At 43.8% G+C, this 21,000-nt stretch overlaps 1 protein-coding gene across 1 annotated transcript in view; it reads left to right on the forward strand.

The window, feature by feature from the left end:
- Nucleotides 1-332: 332 nt before the first annotated feature.
- Nucleotides 333-21,000, forward strand: part of LOC119646226 — an 88,667-nt gene continuing 67,999 nt past the window's right edge. Inside the window, exon 1 of the mRNA XM_038046614.1 lies at nt 333-751. Coding sequence (XP_037902542.1) covers nt 694-751 — 58 coding nt within the window. The 5' untranslated portion in view covers nt 333-693. The remainder of the gene's footprint in view (nt 752-21,000) is intronic.

A 21,000-nucleotide genomic window follows, 5' to 3' on the forward strand; every position in this document is an offset into this window, starting at 1 on the left:
ATTTGAAATGATAAATATGTAAATTCAGCTTCAAGTAAGTTCTTGTAAAAATTATATATAAGATGTTAGCATACTACCACCCCCCACTGGGTGAGAAAAGCTTTTATTTTCGAAAAAGCTTGATGAATTTCCACGTGTTTCTAGCGCATGTGCTTTAGATGTAAACATGAACAAGTATCTTTCGAGAAAGATACTAATATATGTACATAACATGCTCAAGCTTTACTATTTTCATTGTGAATTGTTGCTAAGTAACTTTCGAAAATCGTCTTGGGGGATATCACTGTGGGGCTCTGTAATGTTTGGCGCCCAATTTAGCTTCCTACATTTCATAGGCACCCAACATCAGTTTCTGTTGGGACGTTGTTGATTAAAAACGTGTACTATTAATCTCGTTCTCGTTTTTCACATTCAACGGAAAATTTGAAAATATATTTATAAGAAATTCGAACTGACGAAAGGCGTACTACTGCCAGCTGATTTGAATATAAATTCAAATATCGGTGCCTTTTGCGTTTTAAAATTGTCTAAACGCATTTTAGATACGTGAAACTTTCAAGTGAAATCTAGTGCGTTAGATTTTTTTTGGGCGATAGTTTTCGGAATAGTTTTTGGTGAAAATCAGTTTTCGCTCTACGAATTTTATTTCGACTCAGTGGATTTTGGAACAAGGGAAATCTGAACACTTTCAAAATGGTCAAATACGGATTGGTTTTACTCGCTGTTTTGGCAGTTGTTTCAATGCATGAAGGTAAGGGTTTGAAGTAGTTTAGGTATAATAGTATCATGAAAGATATGAAATCAAATTAAATGGTTTCTAAAAGCGAAAGAAGGAACCCAAACTTGTTAGAGGGACCATAAATTCTCACTTAACAATAAGAAATAGCATTTTTCGAATTAGTAGTGGAATTGTGCCTTACTATTGGTATTGGTGGTTTGAAAAATCCGTTAAAATTCAGTTTTAGAGTTGCGATTAGTGCTAATACTTAGGACCCAATGTATTGATTATATTTGAGATTTGAGGGGATCAAGTTGAAGAAGTAAAAAGTCTAATGGTGGTGAAGTGGTGAAGTCATTAAAAGCAACCAGAAGGAATCGCTCTCACCAAATGAGACTATCTCATCGCATCGAATAAGGCAACATATTACAATATTCTCTTTTATCTAATACTTGGAAGCCTTCAATAACTTTTGTATCTCCGGTTTTCTATTGCATTTTAAATATTCATGATTAAGTTTTATGGCACTGACTCCAAAAAAGCTCCCTAATTTCAATAGTTGTTAGTCTAAAAATGTTAAATCTTTCAACAAACATCATATGATATACGCATGTAAATTAGCATAAAGATTTGGTGATATAACAATGACTCCAACGATGAATCTTTCTATATAAATGGAAGTAGTAATTTGATTACATTGTAATTGTATACGAAATTCATCTATTTTCATGCGAAATGCTGCACAAAAAAGTGAAATTTTCCTGTCTACATACAAAACATCTCATAATCTATTTTAGTATTCTGAAAAATACTAAAATCACAAAATATTTACTGCGAAAATATTAAATTTGATGAGCAAGTGCTTCTATTTAGAAGTTACTTTGGGAGGTAGTGCAAATGGTTTTTGTTCATCAAAACAAGCAAATATCACTAATTTTTTGAAGCGTGTGTATTTGGAGAGGATGAAATTACTAAATTAGTAGATGTTTATCATCATTTTGCAAAACAACTTAGTTTCAATGCCATCTTATTCACCGCATTTGAGGTAACAATAGTAATGACAATAAATATCACTCTATCCTATTTTGGTGCTATTTATCAAGGTGAAAAGTCACTTTTAATATCACCCAAAAACTAAAAATAATAACACAAATATTTAATTGTGGGAGAAATGATCAACAGTTTCTGTTTTTCGAGAATTTCGTTGAGAATTTATTTCAGAATTTAAATTTGTGGTTGTGTTGTTTATATTGACCATTTGGAAGTGTGGAACAATTGAGATACTTTCAATTTGAATGGTTTAACTTCTAAATAGTAGCCAAGATTAGTTAGTTAGTTTAGTTTACTTGGGAGAACCGCACTCCAAGCACTCAGGCCATATCCCCATAAATCGACTATTCAATGGTTTCCCGCCTACGATGTTCGCAGGCTTTAGCGAATCTGAGAATATTCTCCAGAGACAGAGAGTGTGCTGATCCTTCATTGAAGAAAATCTTGCTAAGGTGTTTTCTTCTGAGATCTGAGGATGCCGGGCAGCTGCATGAAAAGTGCAGGGCCGTCTCCTCCTCCTCCTCACATTGGCTCTAAATAGCCGAAACCACCACCCCAATCTTTTCCATATGGTAGGGTTAGGTAGGTAGGTATCAGTGGCCGCTCCGTGCGCTTTGGTGCGCCGTTTTGATGCCACAAACTCCTAAGACCGTGACTGTTGTTATGGGAGCAGGGAAGCAGAGTCCAGCCGGCTTGGATCTCCAGAGCCTGCCCGTAGCATTCACGAAGGAAAGCAGCTCTCCGACCCTGCAGCTAGAAATCTCTCTGATGCCCCAAAGAATGGTTTACCCAGTGTCCGCACCCTGACTCTAGCCAGAGCTGGGCAATCGCAGAGAAAGTGCATGAGGGTTTCGTTTCCTTCTCCGCAGGTTCGGTAATGCGAATTGTAGGGTATGTTGAGCCTAGGGGTATGGTCCCATATGGGTCAGTGCCCCGTGCTGACCGCCGTAATCTTGAATGCATTTACACACGTTTGGCACAGGAGCTCTCGTGATCGGGCTATGTTATAAGCGGGCCAAATTCTCCTTGATTTGGCACAGCTTGTAAGCCTTCGCCATCTTAGGCCCGCGGTTGCTAGGTAGTGCGAGTAGACTCGGCCCGCGACAGCCGCCAGCGTAACACCGACTGTATTCGCCGAAGGACTGCCAAGAGCAGAGCAGAGCCTGGTCAATCCGTCAGCACGTTCATTCCCCTCTATGTTCCTATGCTCGGGAACCCAGAGGAGAGTGACCTTGAGCGTGCCGCCCAGACGGTTCAGCGCGTCTCTGCACTGCCCCACCAGCTTGGAAGATATCGTCGCTGAGTACAAGGCGGTGTGGAGGTCTAGGGGGAGGAGATGTAGGAGTACATTGAAAGCATCTACCGGGCAGGACTGCAGAGCCCCAGCAGCACCTGCACACGTGGTTCTTTGAATCCTATTAAGCTTCGTCCTATTGTATTTTTTCTTCAAAGCCTGCCACCATACAATAGAGCCGTACGTTAGGATCGGACGCACTACAGCGGTGTACATCCAGAAAACCATCTTCGGCCGGAGACCCCATTTCTTTGCAAAGGTTCCTTAACCCTCAGTTTTATGTTCAATCTCCAATTTAGCTTAGAATCCAGGATTACACCCAAATACTTTACATTGGCGGAGAGAACCAATCTTTGTTCATTCAGCCGTGGTAGATGGAATTCAGGTATCCTTGTCTTGGTGGTGAATAGCATCAGTTGCGTTTTGTTGTTTTCCATGCTTGCTGCTGTTGCTCCTTCCATGATGTCGCTCATAATGGACAGAAACATCCCTGATATTAATATCACTAAGTCGTCGGCATACGCCATCACCTTCACCCCGCTGCTGTCCAATGTACGTAAAATTTTGTCCATTACTATTAACCAGAGCACCAGTGAGATGGCGCCACCCTGTGGCGTGCCTCTGTTCACAGCTCTGGTCAAGTGGTTGCCTCCCTGATCCGACTGGATTATCCTGGTACTTGGCATGGATATAATCCAATGTGTGAGATACCCCTCGAATCCAATACCGGTCAAGGCTTCCTTGATGGCGTTGGTACTGATGTTGTTAAAAGCTCCCTCTATATCCAAGAAGGCAGCTAGGGTATACTGCTTGTACTGCAGCGACTGTTCAACCGTGCCAATTGCCTCGTGGAGGGCGATTTCTGTGGATTTTCCTTTGAGGTAGTCATGCTGGGACTTAGAGAAAGGTGTCTTTAATTGAATGTCCAGGACGCATTCTAGTGTCTTCAGCACGAAAGAGGTCAGGTTGATTGGTCGAAAGTCCTTCCCGGACTCATGACCGCGCCTGCCCGCTTTCGGTATGAAAACCACTCGTTTGCGCCTCCAGGACTGCGGTACGTATCCTAAAGAAATGGAGCTCCGGTAAATCCCAACAAGCCACGGCACATCCCTTTCCTGATGCTTCTGTAGCATGACTGGCATTATGCCATCTGGGCTTGGAGATTTGTATGCGGAGAAGCTGTTTATAGCCCAGCCGATCCTATCCTCGGTCATTACCGATTTGATAGTCGCGCACAGCTGGGGTTGCCGCAAACCCTCCAAGCAAGGTTCTGACTCACAGACCTCCTCGCTCGAGGGAAAGTGCGTTTGAACCAGCAGCTTCATGGTTTCGCTAGAAGTTTCCGTCCTGAGCCTCGCGGATTCACTTGCGCTTTCGATGTTCTTCCATATGGTAGTTTAAGCATCAGTGTCCCGTTAAAAGCCATACTAGGGTTTTCATGTCCCGCTTCTTAAAGGACAATAAAAATACCGCTCTAGTGACCCTAGGCTCTTTCACAAGGATTTTCGCCTGCCGACAAGAGCCCAAATTTCTTCACTCGGTTGCGTGAATCCTTGCAATTTCACCATTCAGAGTAGACTTGACAGTAGATGCTCGAATTCCAAGAGCTGGTTCTGGCCCCGCCATTGTGTATCCAGACCCTCGACGAGCCAGTCTGTCAGCCTCCTTGTTACCGGCGATGTTAGGGTGCCCCGGCACCCACATCAGTAATGTTTCGTTCAATCGGCCAAGTTTCAGCAACACCTGATAACAACTCCACACCAACTGGCTTGATATGACATTGTTGTTTAGTGCTAATAATGCCGACTGTCGGAACAGATTCGAATGATGCGACCCCTCTACTTTTGTCGCAGACATTCTTCTGCTACCAATGAAATGGCATATATCTCCGCCTGAAATATGGTCGTCATTTTTCCGAGGGGTCGAGCCAGTTCTATAATCGGATTCTCCGAGAACACCCCTGCGTCCAATCCACCCTCCCGTCAGTGAAGATTATTAAGTCTGTAATCTGAAAAGACTCATGGCCATTTGTCGACCATTTTTCTTTTTCGGTGATTACGACAGTGTATGATTTTTCAAAGATGAATCTGGAAACCATATGATCGGTCGGCATCAGGACTACCGGATGTTTGTCAATGAATTCCCAGATAAACGCATGACCGTGTGATTTGCCGCCTTTCCACGCCCCAATGGTATCGGGTCTATATGCGTCATTGGCTGCTTTCCGTTTCACCTCGAAGTGAATGGGGGCTAGATTTAGGATAGCTTTAAGTGCCGCAGTCGGCGTAGTACTCATTGCTTCAGTAATACTCAGGCAATCTAGCCTCTGAATCTGCGTTAGCAGCTTCCTGCTGTTAGCAAAGTTCAGTCTTGGCCACCAGACAATGCATGCATACATCAAAATGGGTTTTATTATGGATGTATACATCCAGTTTATCCGTTTTGGTGAAAGTCCCCAGGTTTCATCTATTGCATTCCTACAACACCAGGGCAATCTGCAGGATTTCGGATATTGTTCCTGGATATGATGCTTCCACGTTAACTTGGAGTTGAAATGAACTCCTAAGTACTTGATTGTTTGCGCTAGCTGGATTTCCGCTCGTGCTAAGGTGGGTAGCGTATAGCTGCCCCACCTGACGCTCCTAGTGAACATAACTAGTCCAGTCTTCCTAGCGTTCACCGGAGGCACCAACTGTGGATTTCATGCAGAGTTGCATTCAAGCGATCACATACTGTGTTCGCAAACTTGTCGGTAATTATTACGGCTAGGTCGTCCGCAAATGCTTCCGCGAAGACTTTTTTGTCCTCCAGGAGCCACAGCAGGGTATCCATTACCACGAACCATAACAGTGGAGAGAGAACTCCTCCCTGTGGGCAGCCCCTAAGGTATCCTGCTTCAATAGACTTCCGGCCGATCGATATGTGGATTTTTCCCCACTCTAGCATGTGAAGGATCCAACTGATTAGCAGCGGTTTGATTCCATGATGTCTTGCCGCATCACAAACTGCCGCGAATGAGGCATAATTGAAGGCACGTTCGATGTCCATGAATGCACCTAAGGCGTATTCTTTTTCGAACATCAATTCAGTTTCAATTTTTGCCGTAAGTTCATGGAGTGCTGTCTCCGTGGATTTGCCTTTCGGGTAGGCGTGTTCCCTGTGGTGAAATGGCCACTTAGGAATGTGTGTATCCCTTATGAACCGATCTACTAGTCGATATATATTCCGAATATGTAGACCCAGGGCATCCATTCCCTTTATTACTAGCGCAGGAATGATGCCATCTGGACCTGCAGGCTTATATCTCTGGAACGAGTTAAGTGCCCATTTTACTCGCTCCAATGATACTACTTTGCATGCCAGATTCCAGTCTCTCAGTTGAGGGTTGTATGCACCTTTTGGCCTCGAGATTAGATTTTGGATGCTGATTGGGAAGTGCACTTCAAGCAAATGGTTTGCCGTTTCTTCATCGCTTTCTGTGTAATTCCCATTCTGTAAACGTAAATAACCCAGTTTCTGGCTACGTTCATTAACCAGAATCCGTTTCAGTTTTGAGGTTGCCTCAAGAGAGTTAGTCTCTTCGCAAAAGCGTTTCCATGATGATCGTTTAGCCGATCTTATGCTCTTCTTTAGAGCCTTCTGTGCCTCTTTATAACGAATCCAGCTAGCGGCTGAATCACACTTCAGAGCACGATTGAAGAGCACCCTTGTCGTTCTTCTTTGTTTTGCCAAATCCGAGTTCCATCATTGTCTTTTACCCTTCTTTGGCATCTTGAGTGGACAGCTTTCTTCGAAAGGTTCTCTCATGCTAGTTGTGATCATCTTTGTTGTCTTCTCAATTCCAGCAATGGATTTGATGTGCTTCCCAGGGATCGTGCCTCGAGCGCTCAATTCTATTTTATACATCACCCAACCTATCTTCCGCGGATTCCGAAATGGAGTGGGTTATGGTGGATCCATGCCCATTACAACATCAATGGGTCTGTGATCCGAGAGTGTGATCTCAGCCGCGATGCCAGGAGATGCCATCGTGATGTCGATGATAATAAATTCTGAAAATGAAATTACACATACGGGAAACGTTATCACCAAACCAACAGCATCCGAAAATGTTCAATAAATTATGGGCGTATTATAATAATCTGCTCTGAAATGTTAATCTTAATGCTGATCTCAGTGGTCCATCAAAAGCTTCCAAAAGTTCATTGCAGTAAAATTTAATAAGAGTGCATTTGGCGTCACTATCTGATGTCATGTTTATTTCAGATTATCAATGTGTTGCCTCGGAATCTATTCTGTCGATTTCAGTATCTTTTCGCTTTGATGAAGCGTACTTAAATCCAAATTTCGTATTAAGATACGTTGCCTTTGAGAGAAGCTTTCTAACATTATTGTAGTATTTTTCTTTTATTACATACACGGCTCGTGTCGAAGAAGAAACAATCCATTTGTGTTTTGTGTTTTTTTCTTTTTCTTGAATGATCGAAGAAGCAAATCTCGAAATTTTTGAATTTCAAAATTTTGTATTTGCTTGACATGAAGATGTTTGCACTTTGAGTGAATTTATTTGTTAGGATGTTTGGAAACTTGAAAATCTTTATGGTTCGTATGGAAGTGAATAGATGTCGAGAAATATGTGATCATTGTTTAGGCAGACATGTGGAATGTGGCAACTCATATGACCATTTATGCTATTTTTAGGTAGTAAAACATAGCGTAAGGAGAGTGCTTTCTTTCTGAAGGAAACAAACTACGTAACAGATGATGTTTCTTCTCAAAATAAATAAAAATATCTTATTGCATAAATTACAGTTGTTGCCTATAGTATGAAGAGACAATAAGTGCTAATTGTTGTTTATACTATCATACATATTTCTGTCGTGCATTACTCCATGAGTGAACTGTTTTAACACATTCGCTGGAGATGGGACAATGTGTGAAACGTGACTAGCACCTTGAGCATTCCAAAGAAAACCTTAAAGAATTGTAATCACTAAATGTGGTCTCACAGGTTTAACACCAGGTGAGGGGCCATTGACAGTTTAAGGGTAAATTGGCCATGTTAACCTATTTATTCTATGATGTAAACTCTTGCCCATTCAAAACGACTGTAACTATCGTGAGCCACATTTCAAAATAACCCCAAGGTAAATCCGCGATGCTGGTAAACGAGTTTGGGAGAAATCTGTGTATGCTAGTAGTCAGGTACCTCCGTCTAGCTAAAAATCCTGGATTCGTTTAAGTGCCGCAAGATCTTCGTTATTGGATGTGATGCTGCTCTCCGCAACTGTTCCATGCATTTTCCCCTTCGTTACAGGATAATCACATATTATCTTCTAATACGCATATTCTGAACATTTAGATGTCTGCATGTCTTTTCGAAGGTACGTTTTCTTGGTTTTGATGAGAAAAGTTTAGAATATCTAACGGTGTTTAGGCTCTCCTACTTGTCCTTATGGAAAGCCTGTTCCAAGTTTTTGAAAGTATCATTTTCGAATACTGCAGCCAGTCCAATTGGTGGGGTTGATCTTTTTTTTTGGGGTACGGTAGGTGAATACGTTTACTCACAGAGTGTTGAACTCCCACAACGATACGTAGTCGGACTATCAACTAAACATCTCCCCATTGTCATAAAGCCCGCCAAGAGCCGTTTGTCACATGACTTCGCTCCAGCCTCCAAACTCAGCCTTTAAATCAGGCAATTCCTTTCAACAATGGGAGGGGAGAGGAGGAAGAGAACTGTCGGTCCAAAGGAACCCCCTACCATCCGGTTCCTTCACCGGCGAGCTCTATCTTCCTTATTACAAAATGGATCCGAATGTAATATGCAAGCTCCATCTGTCAGCGCTCCTCAGCATCTCCTCAACAATATTGTCTGCAGAGAGATCCCCCGTGTTTAAATAGAGCTGGGGACGAATCCTATCCCACCTTCCAGAAGAAAAACAGGACGTCGTCCACAACTCCTTTGCAAAACGCACAATGCGGAGGTCGTGCATTTCCAACCTTGTGTAGATAAGACAAGAAACCTCCACGCTCACTTAAGAACTAGGTAAGGCAACAGTCAGTCTCACCATGCTTCCGATTCAGCCATGGACATAAGTAACCGATGAGCCACGCAATCCATCTGCTTCCAGTTTCATTTTGCCAAGAGAATTGCCACTTATTTAGGGTGTGTTATCGTTCTTCACGCGCAACCACCTCCAGTGGCTCTTCTTCCTCCTGCTTGTATATGGCTTGACACTCCTTAGCAAGAAGGGCAATGAAGATCCTTCCCACAATGACCATCATGGCCGGTGCAGAGATAGTGTGGTACGCAGACGGCACCTGCAAAGCTACCCGTCTCTATACTTGCGTGAAACACTTACGATGTACCTCTTTACTAAGAGCGTCAGCCCATAACTTCGCATCGTAAAGCAGAAGAGACTGCGTTGAACACATCAGGAGACGTCGCCTGCTAAACTTAGGACCCCTAATATTTGCCATTAGCCTATTCAACGCCGAAACTCCAGCTACAGCCTTGCTCAAAAAAGCTCATCCTTGAGTCAAGACTCAGCCCGAAGCGCCCAGTTTCCTGCATTCCGATCTGATTTCCTTTGTGCCTGTTGATGTAGGGCTGGACCATTAATGGGTTCTCGTTATTTCCGAGCTTGTGTTTCTTGTCTTGGCTGTGATGCGACTTTCCAAAGGCGGTTCTCGGCCAGATCCCGTATGTGGAGCAGCCTATTAGGGTATGTTTCAGTTGGTCGCTCCGCCATCGTTTCCTTTGGAAGTGTTAGGGAAATCTTACCAATTTTCTCACGGGCTTTATTATAAAAAGCTCTGATGGCAGGTACCTTGTTTTTGATGGCGTAGTCCGCATTATTCCTTTCGCTGATGTATTCTATCAGCTGTATAATTACGAGCCTAGCGTCGTAAACTCATCCATGATAATTGAATTCGCGCTGGTGTTAGTTGTGTCGTCGTATATAGGCCAGGTCCTTCTTCCTTGCGTCGGTTTCTCTTGTTAATTCGTTCGTTGATTGAGTTCGGCTAAATGCACTTATTATTAACAAAATTATAGCTTGCTTTCCAAAAGATGTCTAAGATCTATGTGAGCTTCGCAAGTTGTGTCCCACATTGGGCGCCAGTTAAATAAACTGTAAGTGGTATCGTTATTGATTATTATTTAGTGACTAAGCTAACTATCCTCGGTGTTCAGAAGTACCTCTCTTTTACCGCATATATTCTTTCTCAATCTTTCTCAAGCCAATCGCCAGTAATTGAAGAGTAGGCTGGCCCCGCTTTATTCTTCGTCAAAAATATAAGCTAATGATGATGAAGTTATGATTCATGAATACATAGTATTGCTAGATAAGAATAGGAAAAAATCTTTGGTAGTGATTATCTTTACCAGAAACACGTGTCACTCATCGGGTGCTACCTTCTCGCGTTCGTTCAAATTTTAAATATGGGACGTAAAGATTCTCTTTTTAGTTAGGATGACTACATCGGATGTTTCTACTACGAGATTGAAACCATCAGCAGCCATTTATCCACATCAATATGCCAAGTCAACAACAACGAACGCCGCGACATTATCTGCATAACCGACCAGGCGCGACTCTTTGTTTGTCGATGCCTCAGACTACAGCGCCTACGATCGCGAGCTACTCACCGGGTACCTCGCTATAGAGTACTTTCGCTTCTCCTTTGAGGGCAGGCCGCCCACTATGTTTACGGACCACAAGCCACTTACATTCGCGCTTAGATAAAAGTCCGACAAAGTATCCCCTCGCAAACTTAGGCACTTGAGTAATCTCAACCAGTTTATTTCTGATATCTAACATGTGTCTGGTAAAGACAATCTTGTTGTAGACGGTCACAATCCCCGCCGCGGTCGATTATGCGGCAATCGCCGAGGAACAAAAAGGCAATGTAGTGCTTCAGAGCTCGAATGGAAACTCCAAACACAAATTCAAGGAGTTTCCTATTTTCGGCACCAACTTTTACTTACTCTACGAGACCTCAAATAAGGGACCCAGGCCATTCATTCCGGCCGATTTTCACAGGGAAGTATTCCACGCGATTCACGATCTTGCGCGCCCAGGCATCAGGACGACAAACCGGTTAGTCACCAAAATATATTTCTCGCCGTCCATGAACAAGGACCTAAATTCTTGGATTAGACAATGCACCGCGTGCCAAAAGTGCAAGATCACCAAGCACATTTGAAAAGAAAGAGGTGTGTTCCCTCGATTAACCAAGCGTTTTCACACCATCCATCTCGGCATCATCGGCCCTTTGCGAGATTCGCACGGATTCAAGTATTGCCTCGCAATCATCGGCAGGATTACGCGGTAGCCTGAGGCAATACCTCTGTCTGCCATTACTCTGTCGAGAATGGATTCCGCGCTGTGGCGTTCCAGCCGTCATAATCATGGACCAGGGAATGCAATTCGAATCTACTCTTTTTCGGCGGAATAAGGAAAGCCCCTTGGCTTTAAACGGCGTAGGACTACTGCATACCATCCACAATCCAATGGCATGCTGGAACGTTAGCACCGGACACTGAAGGCCGCTCTAATGGTCTAGCGAGAGGAGTTCGCGGCCAGCCCAGCGGAGATGGTTTACGGGGAGAATCTATGCCTTCCCGCGTGGAAGGGTTAAAAGACTCGGGAATGCTGCGTCTGCTTAGGGACGCGATTTCGAAAATGCGGTCGACTCCACCGTCCAGATACGCAACATTGGAGGTCAACACCCCCAGGGGTTTCGAGACGTGTGATTAGATCCTCAGCAGGGTGGATGCCCCTCGGAAACGAAGGCCCCTTTAAAGTTCTAGAACCACCATACGAGGACCCCTTTAAAGTTCTAGAACAAGTGGGTGTCCTTGTGCAGGCTGAAGGCCTTCGACCCCCATTGGTGGGATCACGCGCACGATTTGCTTCGCTGAAACCGCGCCGTTCCAACTGGGGACGGAGTGATGTGGCGGCACATCGGAGGCGTGGTAGTGCCTAAAAGGTGACGGGCAACCAATTATGGCAACATCTTTCTCGATTAATCACTGGTAGTTAGCCCATCTCACCTGCCTTTGGTTCTAGTACGGAAGTGAAATTCTAGTCTTTATGGAATACTACGCTTTAGTTAGATTTTGACCCACTCAATATTGTGTGGTTAAGCTCGTCGGTTCTCTCAATTCCGACTATGTCCTTGTAACTAGGAACCCAGATAATGGTACCCTAAGCGAATGTCGATGCTTCTCAGGTTTCAACAGCTCTCAACGATTGGAATAAAGCCAAAATTTCTGGTTAATCGATAAAGGAGTTTAAGGAAGAAACTATACCGAAGAAAAAATTAGTCAAAGCATTCTTCAAATCAGTACCGCTTTTGAACAGTGCCCGAGAGGAGAGTTTTAATTGTTTGTTTAGAATTAGCTCGTCTTAAATTATTCGAAACAGTAAAACCACTCCATAAGCAAATGTTTGTTGGCTCAAGTTCTTATTTCAATATTGTAAACATGTTACAACATCTTATATTTACGATGAGCTCTTTTAACATTTAGGTTTACGAAATGAGGAGATTAGCTTGTTCCTCATGCCGTCTATCTATTCACAAACGTCATATCCGCGCAGAGCATCAACATATCTTCTCTAATATCAGTCATCTGAGATATGCATTTCTCCAAGAAAACAGTACTAATTATCACATCAGCAAACATGTCCAACATTTCCAACAAAATATGCTATAATCTACCTTTTTTTCAACCCCCGAGTTATGGGATTTATGCTTTGAGCAAACATGAATTGGAAAATTCTTAGAAGTCAGAATCATCTATCTAAGATACTTCTTCCAATAAAATACTTAAGAATAGTTGAGGTGTTTGAGGTTTACTAGTGTCGCCACAGTTTCTAAATCATTGAGTCAACAACAAAACATGATACTCGTGTACATATGTAACCTTGGAGTACGGAGGAGAGTATTTTTCTAAATATGTTTTTCAATTCGCTATAATTGAGTGAGTCATTCGTTAACAATCTTCAGTGAAAAGGTTAAAGATTTTTATTGTAATTGCAAATTAAACTATTTTTATTATTATTATTCCGATGGTTAGGCGGTAGCGGTAATATATAATATAATTGCGTTATATAAAGATAAAATTATATGGGAATGGCTGTGCTTGATGAACGTGCAATAATCGTTCGTGACGCATTACTTGCAAAAACACCCTTACATGCACTCCTGTAAACAATCTGGATAATCACCTGAAAGCGAAAAGTTATTTTTATATTTGTTTACTTACTAAAATCACTCACCTATTTACATAAAGATACACAAAAAGCTTTATTGGGCTCTTCCTGGTTTCTCATGCATTATCTGGTCCAGAATTGACCCCGTGATGATTTGGAATTGAATCAATTTCAAAACAAGATTTCGGCAAGTGGAATCTATTTTCAGATTTCAAGTGATGTTTGTCATAATTGACACGCATGGGTAGCTTTTCGCAGTACCAATGCTTACATAACAATTATTCAATGCACGTTTATTATCTCCTTTTGCTTCTTCTGCGAAACAGATCAGGGAAATATTAAAATTTCCACGGTATTTGCGGGGAGAAATTCGATAAAATTTGTTTCAGAAACAGATATTCAAACAAACACGGAACACCTGTTGAAACTTGGGATTTGTGACAAAACTTTCGTGTGAGATAAAACGTTTGCTTTTCAGCGAAAATGTGGGTGAACTTCAAGGCCCATTGGATAATCGTTGCGAGGTTATTTATATTCAATAACGTTACGACGCAAGATGGTACGGCAGCCAGCAGTATCATCTTGTAAACGGCCTTCCCAGCCATACGTGTCAGAGGGACGTCCATGGTGTAAGGTTGTAGCTCGTCGATTGAGGTGAACGGTTCCTGCGGGATCCGGAATCCAACGAGCCCTTTCGCTGCATTCCTGAGCCGGGTGAACCGCTCTTTAGGGAGGTAGCGGGGCTTAAAGTAGGGGAAACACCTGAGTTAGTACAACTAAAAGGACGGACAGACAGACAGACGGATGGAAATTAGTTTAAGCTAACTCAGGAGGCGCGCAGGTTGGACTACTCCTGAAGGTCTACGGAACCTTCGGCAGCTGCCTGCTGATGGTAGGCCGGCAGTTTAAAGAGGGGAAGGACAGCTGGAGGGAGAGGACTTCCTATGGAGCACTGGGGTAGCGGCAATTGCCACGGCTGTGGTCCGTGAACGCGAGCCCGTGCCTGAATTTGGGGCAAATACCCAAACAAGCAAATGGATGCGAACAACAAAATACCAGCACAAACAATAGAGTGCTCGAAAAGCCCAACCAAGGCGGTTTTTGGGAACAAACGAACCGGCTCCCGACCGACGATGACCGGTGACCGTTCTGCTTCGGTTGCAGGTGTCCAGAAGGGGACACCTAACTCGATACCGGATCCTTTCAGAAAGAATTCAGTGCTCCTTTGATCTCCACCTCATCGAGCGAGATCGCTAGAGGGACGAGGAGTTTGTTAGACAATGACAGAGAAATTTAAGGAAGCCAAGTCCAGCGATGTGACTTTGGTACCAGATGATGGGTCAGACCAAGCTCAGCGAGCGGACGACCACCCGGGAACGGCATTTGCCACACTGGATGAGAAGATAATGGAGCTCTATGCGTTCATAAAGGATAGGAGGAACATTGACCAAAATATTAGGGTTATGATCAGAGGTATCAGAATGGCGTTCGGCAGAGCACATGAGGACAAAGAAGCGTGCAAACCAGGCAAGAAAGTCACCCAGGTACAGGTGACACCTCCTCTGCAAGGGTTACTCGGCGAGAACACTGAAAAAAGAAACCGCGAGGGGATGGGTGAAATACCTGAACCCCAACAGATCAGCAGATCCCGAAAAAGATGATACGCCCTTCTCCAAAGAAACCGGAGCAGACATGGAAAACAGACAAAGATGTCAAAAGGAAAGGCGGTAGCTGTGATGTCTGGAAATAAGACAGAGCATGAAGTGCAAGGAATGGAGGCATGGAGCAAGGTTGTCACCAAGAAAAGGAAGGCCGGAACTGATCGTCATTTTGGAAAAGAGAGAAGCAACTTATGCCAACATTCTTAAAAAAGTTAAGTCGGACCCGGAGTTTAGGGACCTAGGAAACAACGTCAACCGAATTAGGCGGTCGCAGAAGGGAGACCTCATGCTGGTGCTAAAGAAGTCGAATGATAAAACTGCGGAGAAATTCCTCGGTCAGGTGGAAAAATCCCTTGGCCAGCAGGCTGAAGTAGTATAGGGCCAGACGGCAGAAGGACATCGATGAGGTCACCATGAAGGAGGATGTCCGCGCAGCACTGGAAAAGGTGTTCGAGCTTCCGGGACTACAGGAATCGGCAGTCAGATCGATGCGGAAGGTTTATGGGGGGACGCAGACTGCAGTTATCAACCTGGCAGCAGAGACAGAGTCCAAAATGCGAAGATAGAGTGGGTCAACTGTCGACTCAGAGAGCAAGTGGACATGAAAAGATGCTTCAGGTGCCTCGACTTTGGGCATATAGCCGCCGCATGCACCAGCACCCATGATAGATCAAAGCGGTGCTGGAAATGCGAAGGAAAGGGACAGGGAGTACCGGGGAGTGCACAGCTGACCCGAAATGCATGGAAGGAAAGGAGGACATCGACAACCGACATATTGCTGGCAGTAGGAGGTGTCCAGTGTTCAGGAGAGCGCTAAATACAAGACTCAAATGAGATTGATTCAAATCAATCTCAACAACTGTGAGGCGGCGCAAGACCTTCTCTCACAGACCTTCCAAGAGAAGAGAATTGACGTTGCCATTATGTGTGAACCCTATCGCAACTACTGTGATGGTGTTTGGACCAGGGGCCAGACCGGTAAGGTAGCGATATGGACGTGCGGCGGGTAGGCCATTCAAGAAGTTATGCAACGTCCGGAAGCTGGTTTCGTGAGAGCAAACATGGGCAGGTTTCATATTTACAGCTGTTACGCCCCTCATTTGGTGCTGGATGCAAGGAGTGATACCACGAAAATCATAGCGGGTGACTTCAGTGCCTAGGCCTGTGAGTAGGGTCGCCGAAGGACAAACGAGAGAGGACGTACTTGCCAATGTTAGGAACTCATTTACGTTCAGAGGGAGATCGTCGACTTCACATACGTGAGCACCGCATTGGAAAGGGGAATTATCTGGTATGTCAGTGAGCATTACACCCACAGCGACCACCATCTTTATTAAAGCCGCTGGTGGGCTAAGTGGCAGGTTGAATGCTCACAGAAAGCGAGTAGGGATGCCGGGCTGGAGGACAAGGGGTTCGAGCAGGATACATTCTCTGAAATTTTGGTGAGTGATGATAACCTAAATGGTACGGCAACCGAAATGACATCGAGAATCACGCGATGGGTGACCGATGCACACGACGCTGCTATGTCCCGGGGGCCCTGGAGGCGAGAGTTTGCAAGCAAACAGCTAAACTATTGGTGGAATAGCGAAATCGCGGAGAAGGCAGTTCCTGAAATCCAGGGGAAGGCCCGATCACGAGAAATGCGAACGAGATTATAGGACGTTGCGTAGCAGAATAAAGGTGGCCATTCGTAGGAGCAAAAGAGATTGCTTTAGGCGACCGTGTGTGGATGCCAACATAAACCCCTGAGGCATGGCCTACAGGCGCATTATGAAGAAGTTGCTGGGGCAAAGGCCGCCTCAGGTAACTTGTCCACGGCTTCTACAAAAAATTGTAACCACGCTCTTTCCTCACCATACGGGGAGCAGGTGTCAAATGGAGGCCCAGGTGGATATAATACCTCGCGTTACCGAGGAGGAACTTTGGGAGGTCTGCGGAAGGATCGGCAATGCCAAGGCTCCGGGTTTGGATAGCATCCCCAATAAAGCGCTGAAGTTGGCGGTGTGGACCAGACCTGATTTGTTCATAAATACCTACGAGGCGTGAATGGCGGAAGGTGTATTTCCTCCACAATGGAAAAGGTAAAAACCGGTGTTGTTGCCCAAACCCGGCAAGCCACCGGGGGACCCAGCATCCTAGCGGCCTATCTGTTTGTTGGATACTATGGGGAAGATGTTCGAGCGCATCATCTACAATAAATTACTCTCAATCGTGGAAGACGGAAATGGTCTTGCGGATGAACAATATGGGTTCCGGAAAGGTCGCTCTACTGTTGGCGCGGTGAGAAGAGTAGTAGATTTGGCTCGAGAAGCATTGTTTCTGGCAAGTGCTGTGCCGTGTGGAAAAAATGCATTCAACTTCGCCAACTGGGGCCGCATTAAGGAATCATTTGGCAGAATTAAAGCACCTGGTTACTTGGCTAAGCTAATCGAGAGTTACCTGTCGGACCGAGCTCTCTGGTACGGGACGGACGATGGGCCCAATGAATACATCATTAGAGCGGTTGCACCGTAAGTGATGGGTCCTCCGCTCTGGAACGTGATGTATAACAGGGTGCTCTGGCTTCCTAGCAGAGGCCATGTTGGCCGGTTTTGCAGATGACCTGGCCATAGTGATCGTTGCAAAACTGTCGGGAGATGTGGAGGTTTACACCACCGAGTCGGTCATGGCGGTGAGGTCCTGGCTTAAGGGGGCCGGACTGAGCCTAGCGGAGGAAAAAACGGAGGCAATACTCATTACAATGGCTTGCCCGACAACACGGGGAGGTGAATTATCACCTCACGCAGTTTCTCACTGGTCACGGTGGTTGCTACCGAACGTATCTGCATCGTTACAGATGTTGTGGGATCCCAGACCCGGAGCATATGCTGTTTGGGTGCCCTGGATTCCGGGAAGAGAAGAAGCTTGAGCGAGTCCCTGTGAGTCGGAGTGAGCCCCCAAAACTTAATTCGGTTAATGCTAAGGTCGGAGGCAAACTGGACTTTGGTCATCCACACAATTGTGCGGATACAAACCCAGCTCCTGAGAGAAGCACGCGCAAGAAGAGCGCAAAGAAATGGAGAGGCTGTACCCTAAAGACAAAATAGACCTGGTAAAGGAAGCAAAGAAGCGGAAGACTGCAGAGTTGGAAACCATGAAGGCCTACGGAAGGCGAGCCCGCCCCGCGAAGTAATGTCTAAATAGTAGTCCCATGGGGTAAGGGCAGGAGAGAGGTGGGGGTTGTTTTTTAGTGGGTGCGAATCCCACACTACATCCATACCAGCTTTGACGCTCACAAGGCAGAGCTGAAATAAATGTGTCTTTCTAAGATTTTTTAACACCTCCGTGTATAATAAAAAAAAATTCAATAACTTCAAAGTTTATTTCCGGGTAATGATATTTCAAAAGTACAATATGCAAGTATCTACGCAGTCTCGGTCAGATAAATGCATCTCCCATTCTCCATACTATCCACGTTACAGTTACCATGCATTTGAAAAAAAAATTCTACACATCACATGCGTAGAGATTGATGAATCTTTTCGAAATTCTTTTCGTTAACATGGAATTCTTTTTAGTAACTGTATCTACTACTATAAATTTGAATCATATCTGAATCTTCACGGTACGTTGAACTGAACAATGTGGGAATAACGAGGCTTTTTTTGATGCAAATAAAAGTAAGAGGGTCCGGCCCCAAAAGTAATTTTTGTAATAAAAATGAATGCGTAATGGATCTTCATTTGTCTGTTTGTGCATTTTACGCATGAGCAATTTAGATTTTGTTTTTCTGTTACATTGGGACTCAATGACGAAAGATTCTTGGTTGAAAATAGAAAAATACAGACATTAATTAAATTTTTTCTCTGGCATTGCCATGGAGGGGCAGCAATTAGAAGCATTATTTTTAAAATATTTTTTTTCTATGTTTGCTGAGATTTATTGGGTTTAATCTGATAATCTATTGGCAGTTTAAGGTTGGTAGCAGAAGGAAATCATAAATTCAGATGGAGGAGTCAGCAACTGACGTTGGGAATGTTTGACCTAATTTATGATAATTTTTTTCGGCAATAAAAGTGAAAGTAATCTTTTCGATATTTTTAAGGTTTTGTGTAAACATAAAACCTTATTAAAATCTGTTCAATGTCCATCTGTCCGTCTGTCCGCCACACTCAATTTACTCAGGAATGGCTGAACCGGTTGTTACGAAATTTGGTGAGAACATGTGGTCTGTGTGTCCCTTTACATGCGATTGGAGGGTGTAACATGTTTATGTGGGGTAGCAAATGAAAGGGCTCAATTAGCTGAACTTTTTTTCGGATATTGAGTGAAACATAGGGGAGATAAATATGTGCCCCAAAAGTGAAACAGGTCTCGTTCTCAGAACCTACCCAACCGAAAAGTCTGAAAAAAATCGCAGTGATGCAACTATACGAAATCTAGACCGTACAATACATCCCATTCCGATATCTCCTCAAATAAAGTTAATAGTAGTATATTATCATGTTTTGTAAATTTTCCGGAAAGCTCAGTTCATCCCAGTATAAAATTTGACGTCAGCATGATATATATAATCCTGAAAAGTTTGAAGGTAATCCGACTATTATTAACAAAGTTATAAGAGGTCAAAGTTTCGCATTTCAGGTAAATTTATGGCACCCATGACTTGTATGACGTCATCATCAGATAAACTGAACTTATATGAAGGGCGGGGTCGCGAGAACGTTTTAATTTTTTCATTGAAAATCCAGCATAAAAATAAGAAATTATTAACGAAAATGCAGGTTTCGGATCAGGAATTAGGAATGTGTAAAAATTTAATCTCGATCGGTTGAACAGAATTTGAGTTATGCTTCCTGATAGTTGAAAGAATGTGGTTTTGAGAAAAATACGTTTACAGTTTTCGTTTTGTATGCACGTCAGCCTGACCCGTGCTCTTCAGGATACTTTCAAAACACATTTAAAAAAAAATGATTTCTGGTAATCGTCAGATAAGAAATCCCCCAAGGGGAAGTGAAAATTCCCTGGAACCAAATATTTTTCAGCGAGCCAATTGTTTCTACAGACTACGTAAAGAAATAAACATTTGAACCCTATAGCCTATAACCATCCGGGTTGTCAGAGCCTGCCTTAGGTATTTGGAGTGCGGAAGCTTTGCCTTACCGGTCTACCAGTACCCAAGGGCAGTTTGACTAAAATATTATTAACAAATAGGATGAAACTGAATGGTCTTTGCTTTCCAGAGATTAGGAGTAAGAAACCTTCAACTTTCCGAAGAAATGAAATTTGTGGGAGTTATTCTAGACAAGTAGCTTCTTTGGAGCAATTATGTAGAGGTTAAGCTTATAAGCTGTGTAGGCGGACTTTTGCATCGACATGGGGGCTTAGGCCCCGGGTAGAAATGTGGAAATATGTTGCTGTCATTAGACCGATGTTCGCTTATGCATCGGTAGTGTGGTGGGTTAAGGTGAAACAAAAGATCTGTGTACCTGGGTACTACTACCGGAGCAAAAAAAAATGGATGTGGGGACCACAGAGCATTGGAATAGTTGTTGACAGAACTGGATCCCACACATCTCTTTGGTAGAAAATAAGAAGTTATCTTGAAATGTAGAGAAAACTGCGAAGAACCAAAAGAATGTCTTCTACACCGATGGCTCAAAATCAGAAGAAATTCTGGAGCAGGAGTCTATCTATGGAATAAAAAAGAGAAGTGGGCTTTCCCCTTTCCTAAGAGCGACAACTTGGATGATTGACGGATAGCGACCACGACGGGCCATTGTGAGCCCTTACGGGGCCCTCAGCGTCACGCAGCTCCAGGGATTTGATGATATATCTTGGCCAAATCCAAGGTCGTGAATGTACGGCAGTTTGTCAGTCAATGTGCAAAGTCATAGACGAATAGAATAGGGTATCTGTCGGGGATTTTCCGAGCATTCGGGTGCCAGTAATCTCCATAAGATGTCCATTCGCCGTTTGGCTTAGGAATGGATTGCAGATGACCCACAGCTATTGGAAGGTCTACAAATACCCTGTTTCATGATATCATCAAAATCTTTCCTTGCAGCGGCT

The sequence above is a fragment of the Hermetia illucens genome, chromosome 1 (genome assembly GCF_905115235.1).
Source record: "Hermetia illucens chromosome 1, iHerIll2.2.curated.20191125, whole genome shotgun sequence".
Lineage (NCBI taxonomy): Eukaryota > Metazoa > Arthropoda > Insecta > Diptera > Stratiomyidae > Hermetia > Hermetia illucens.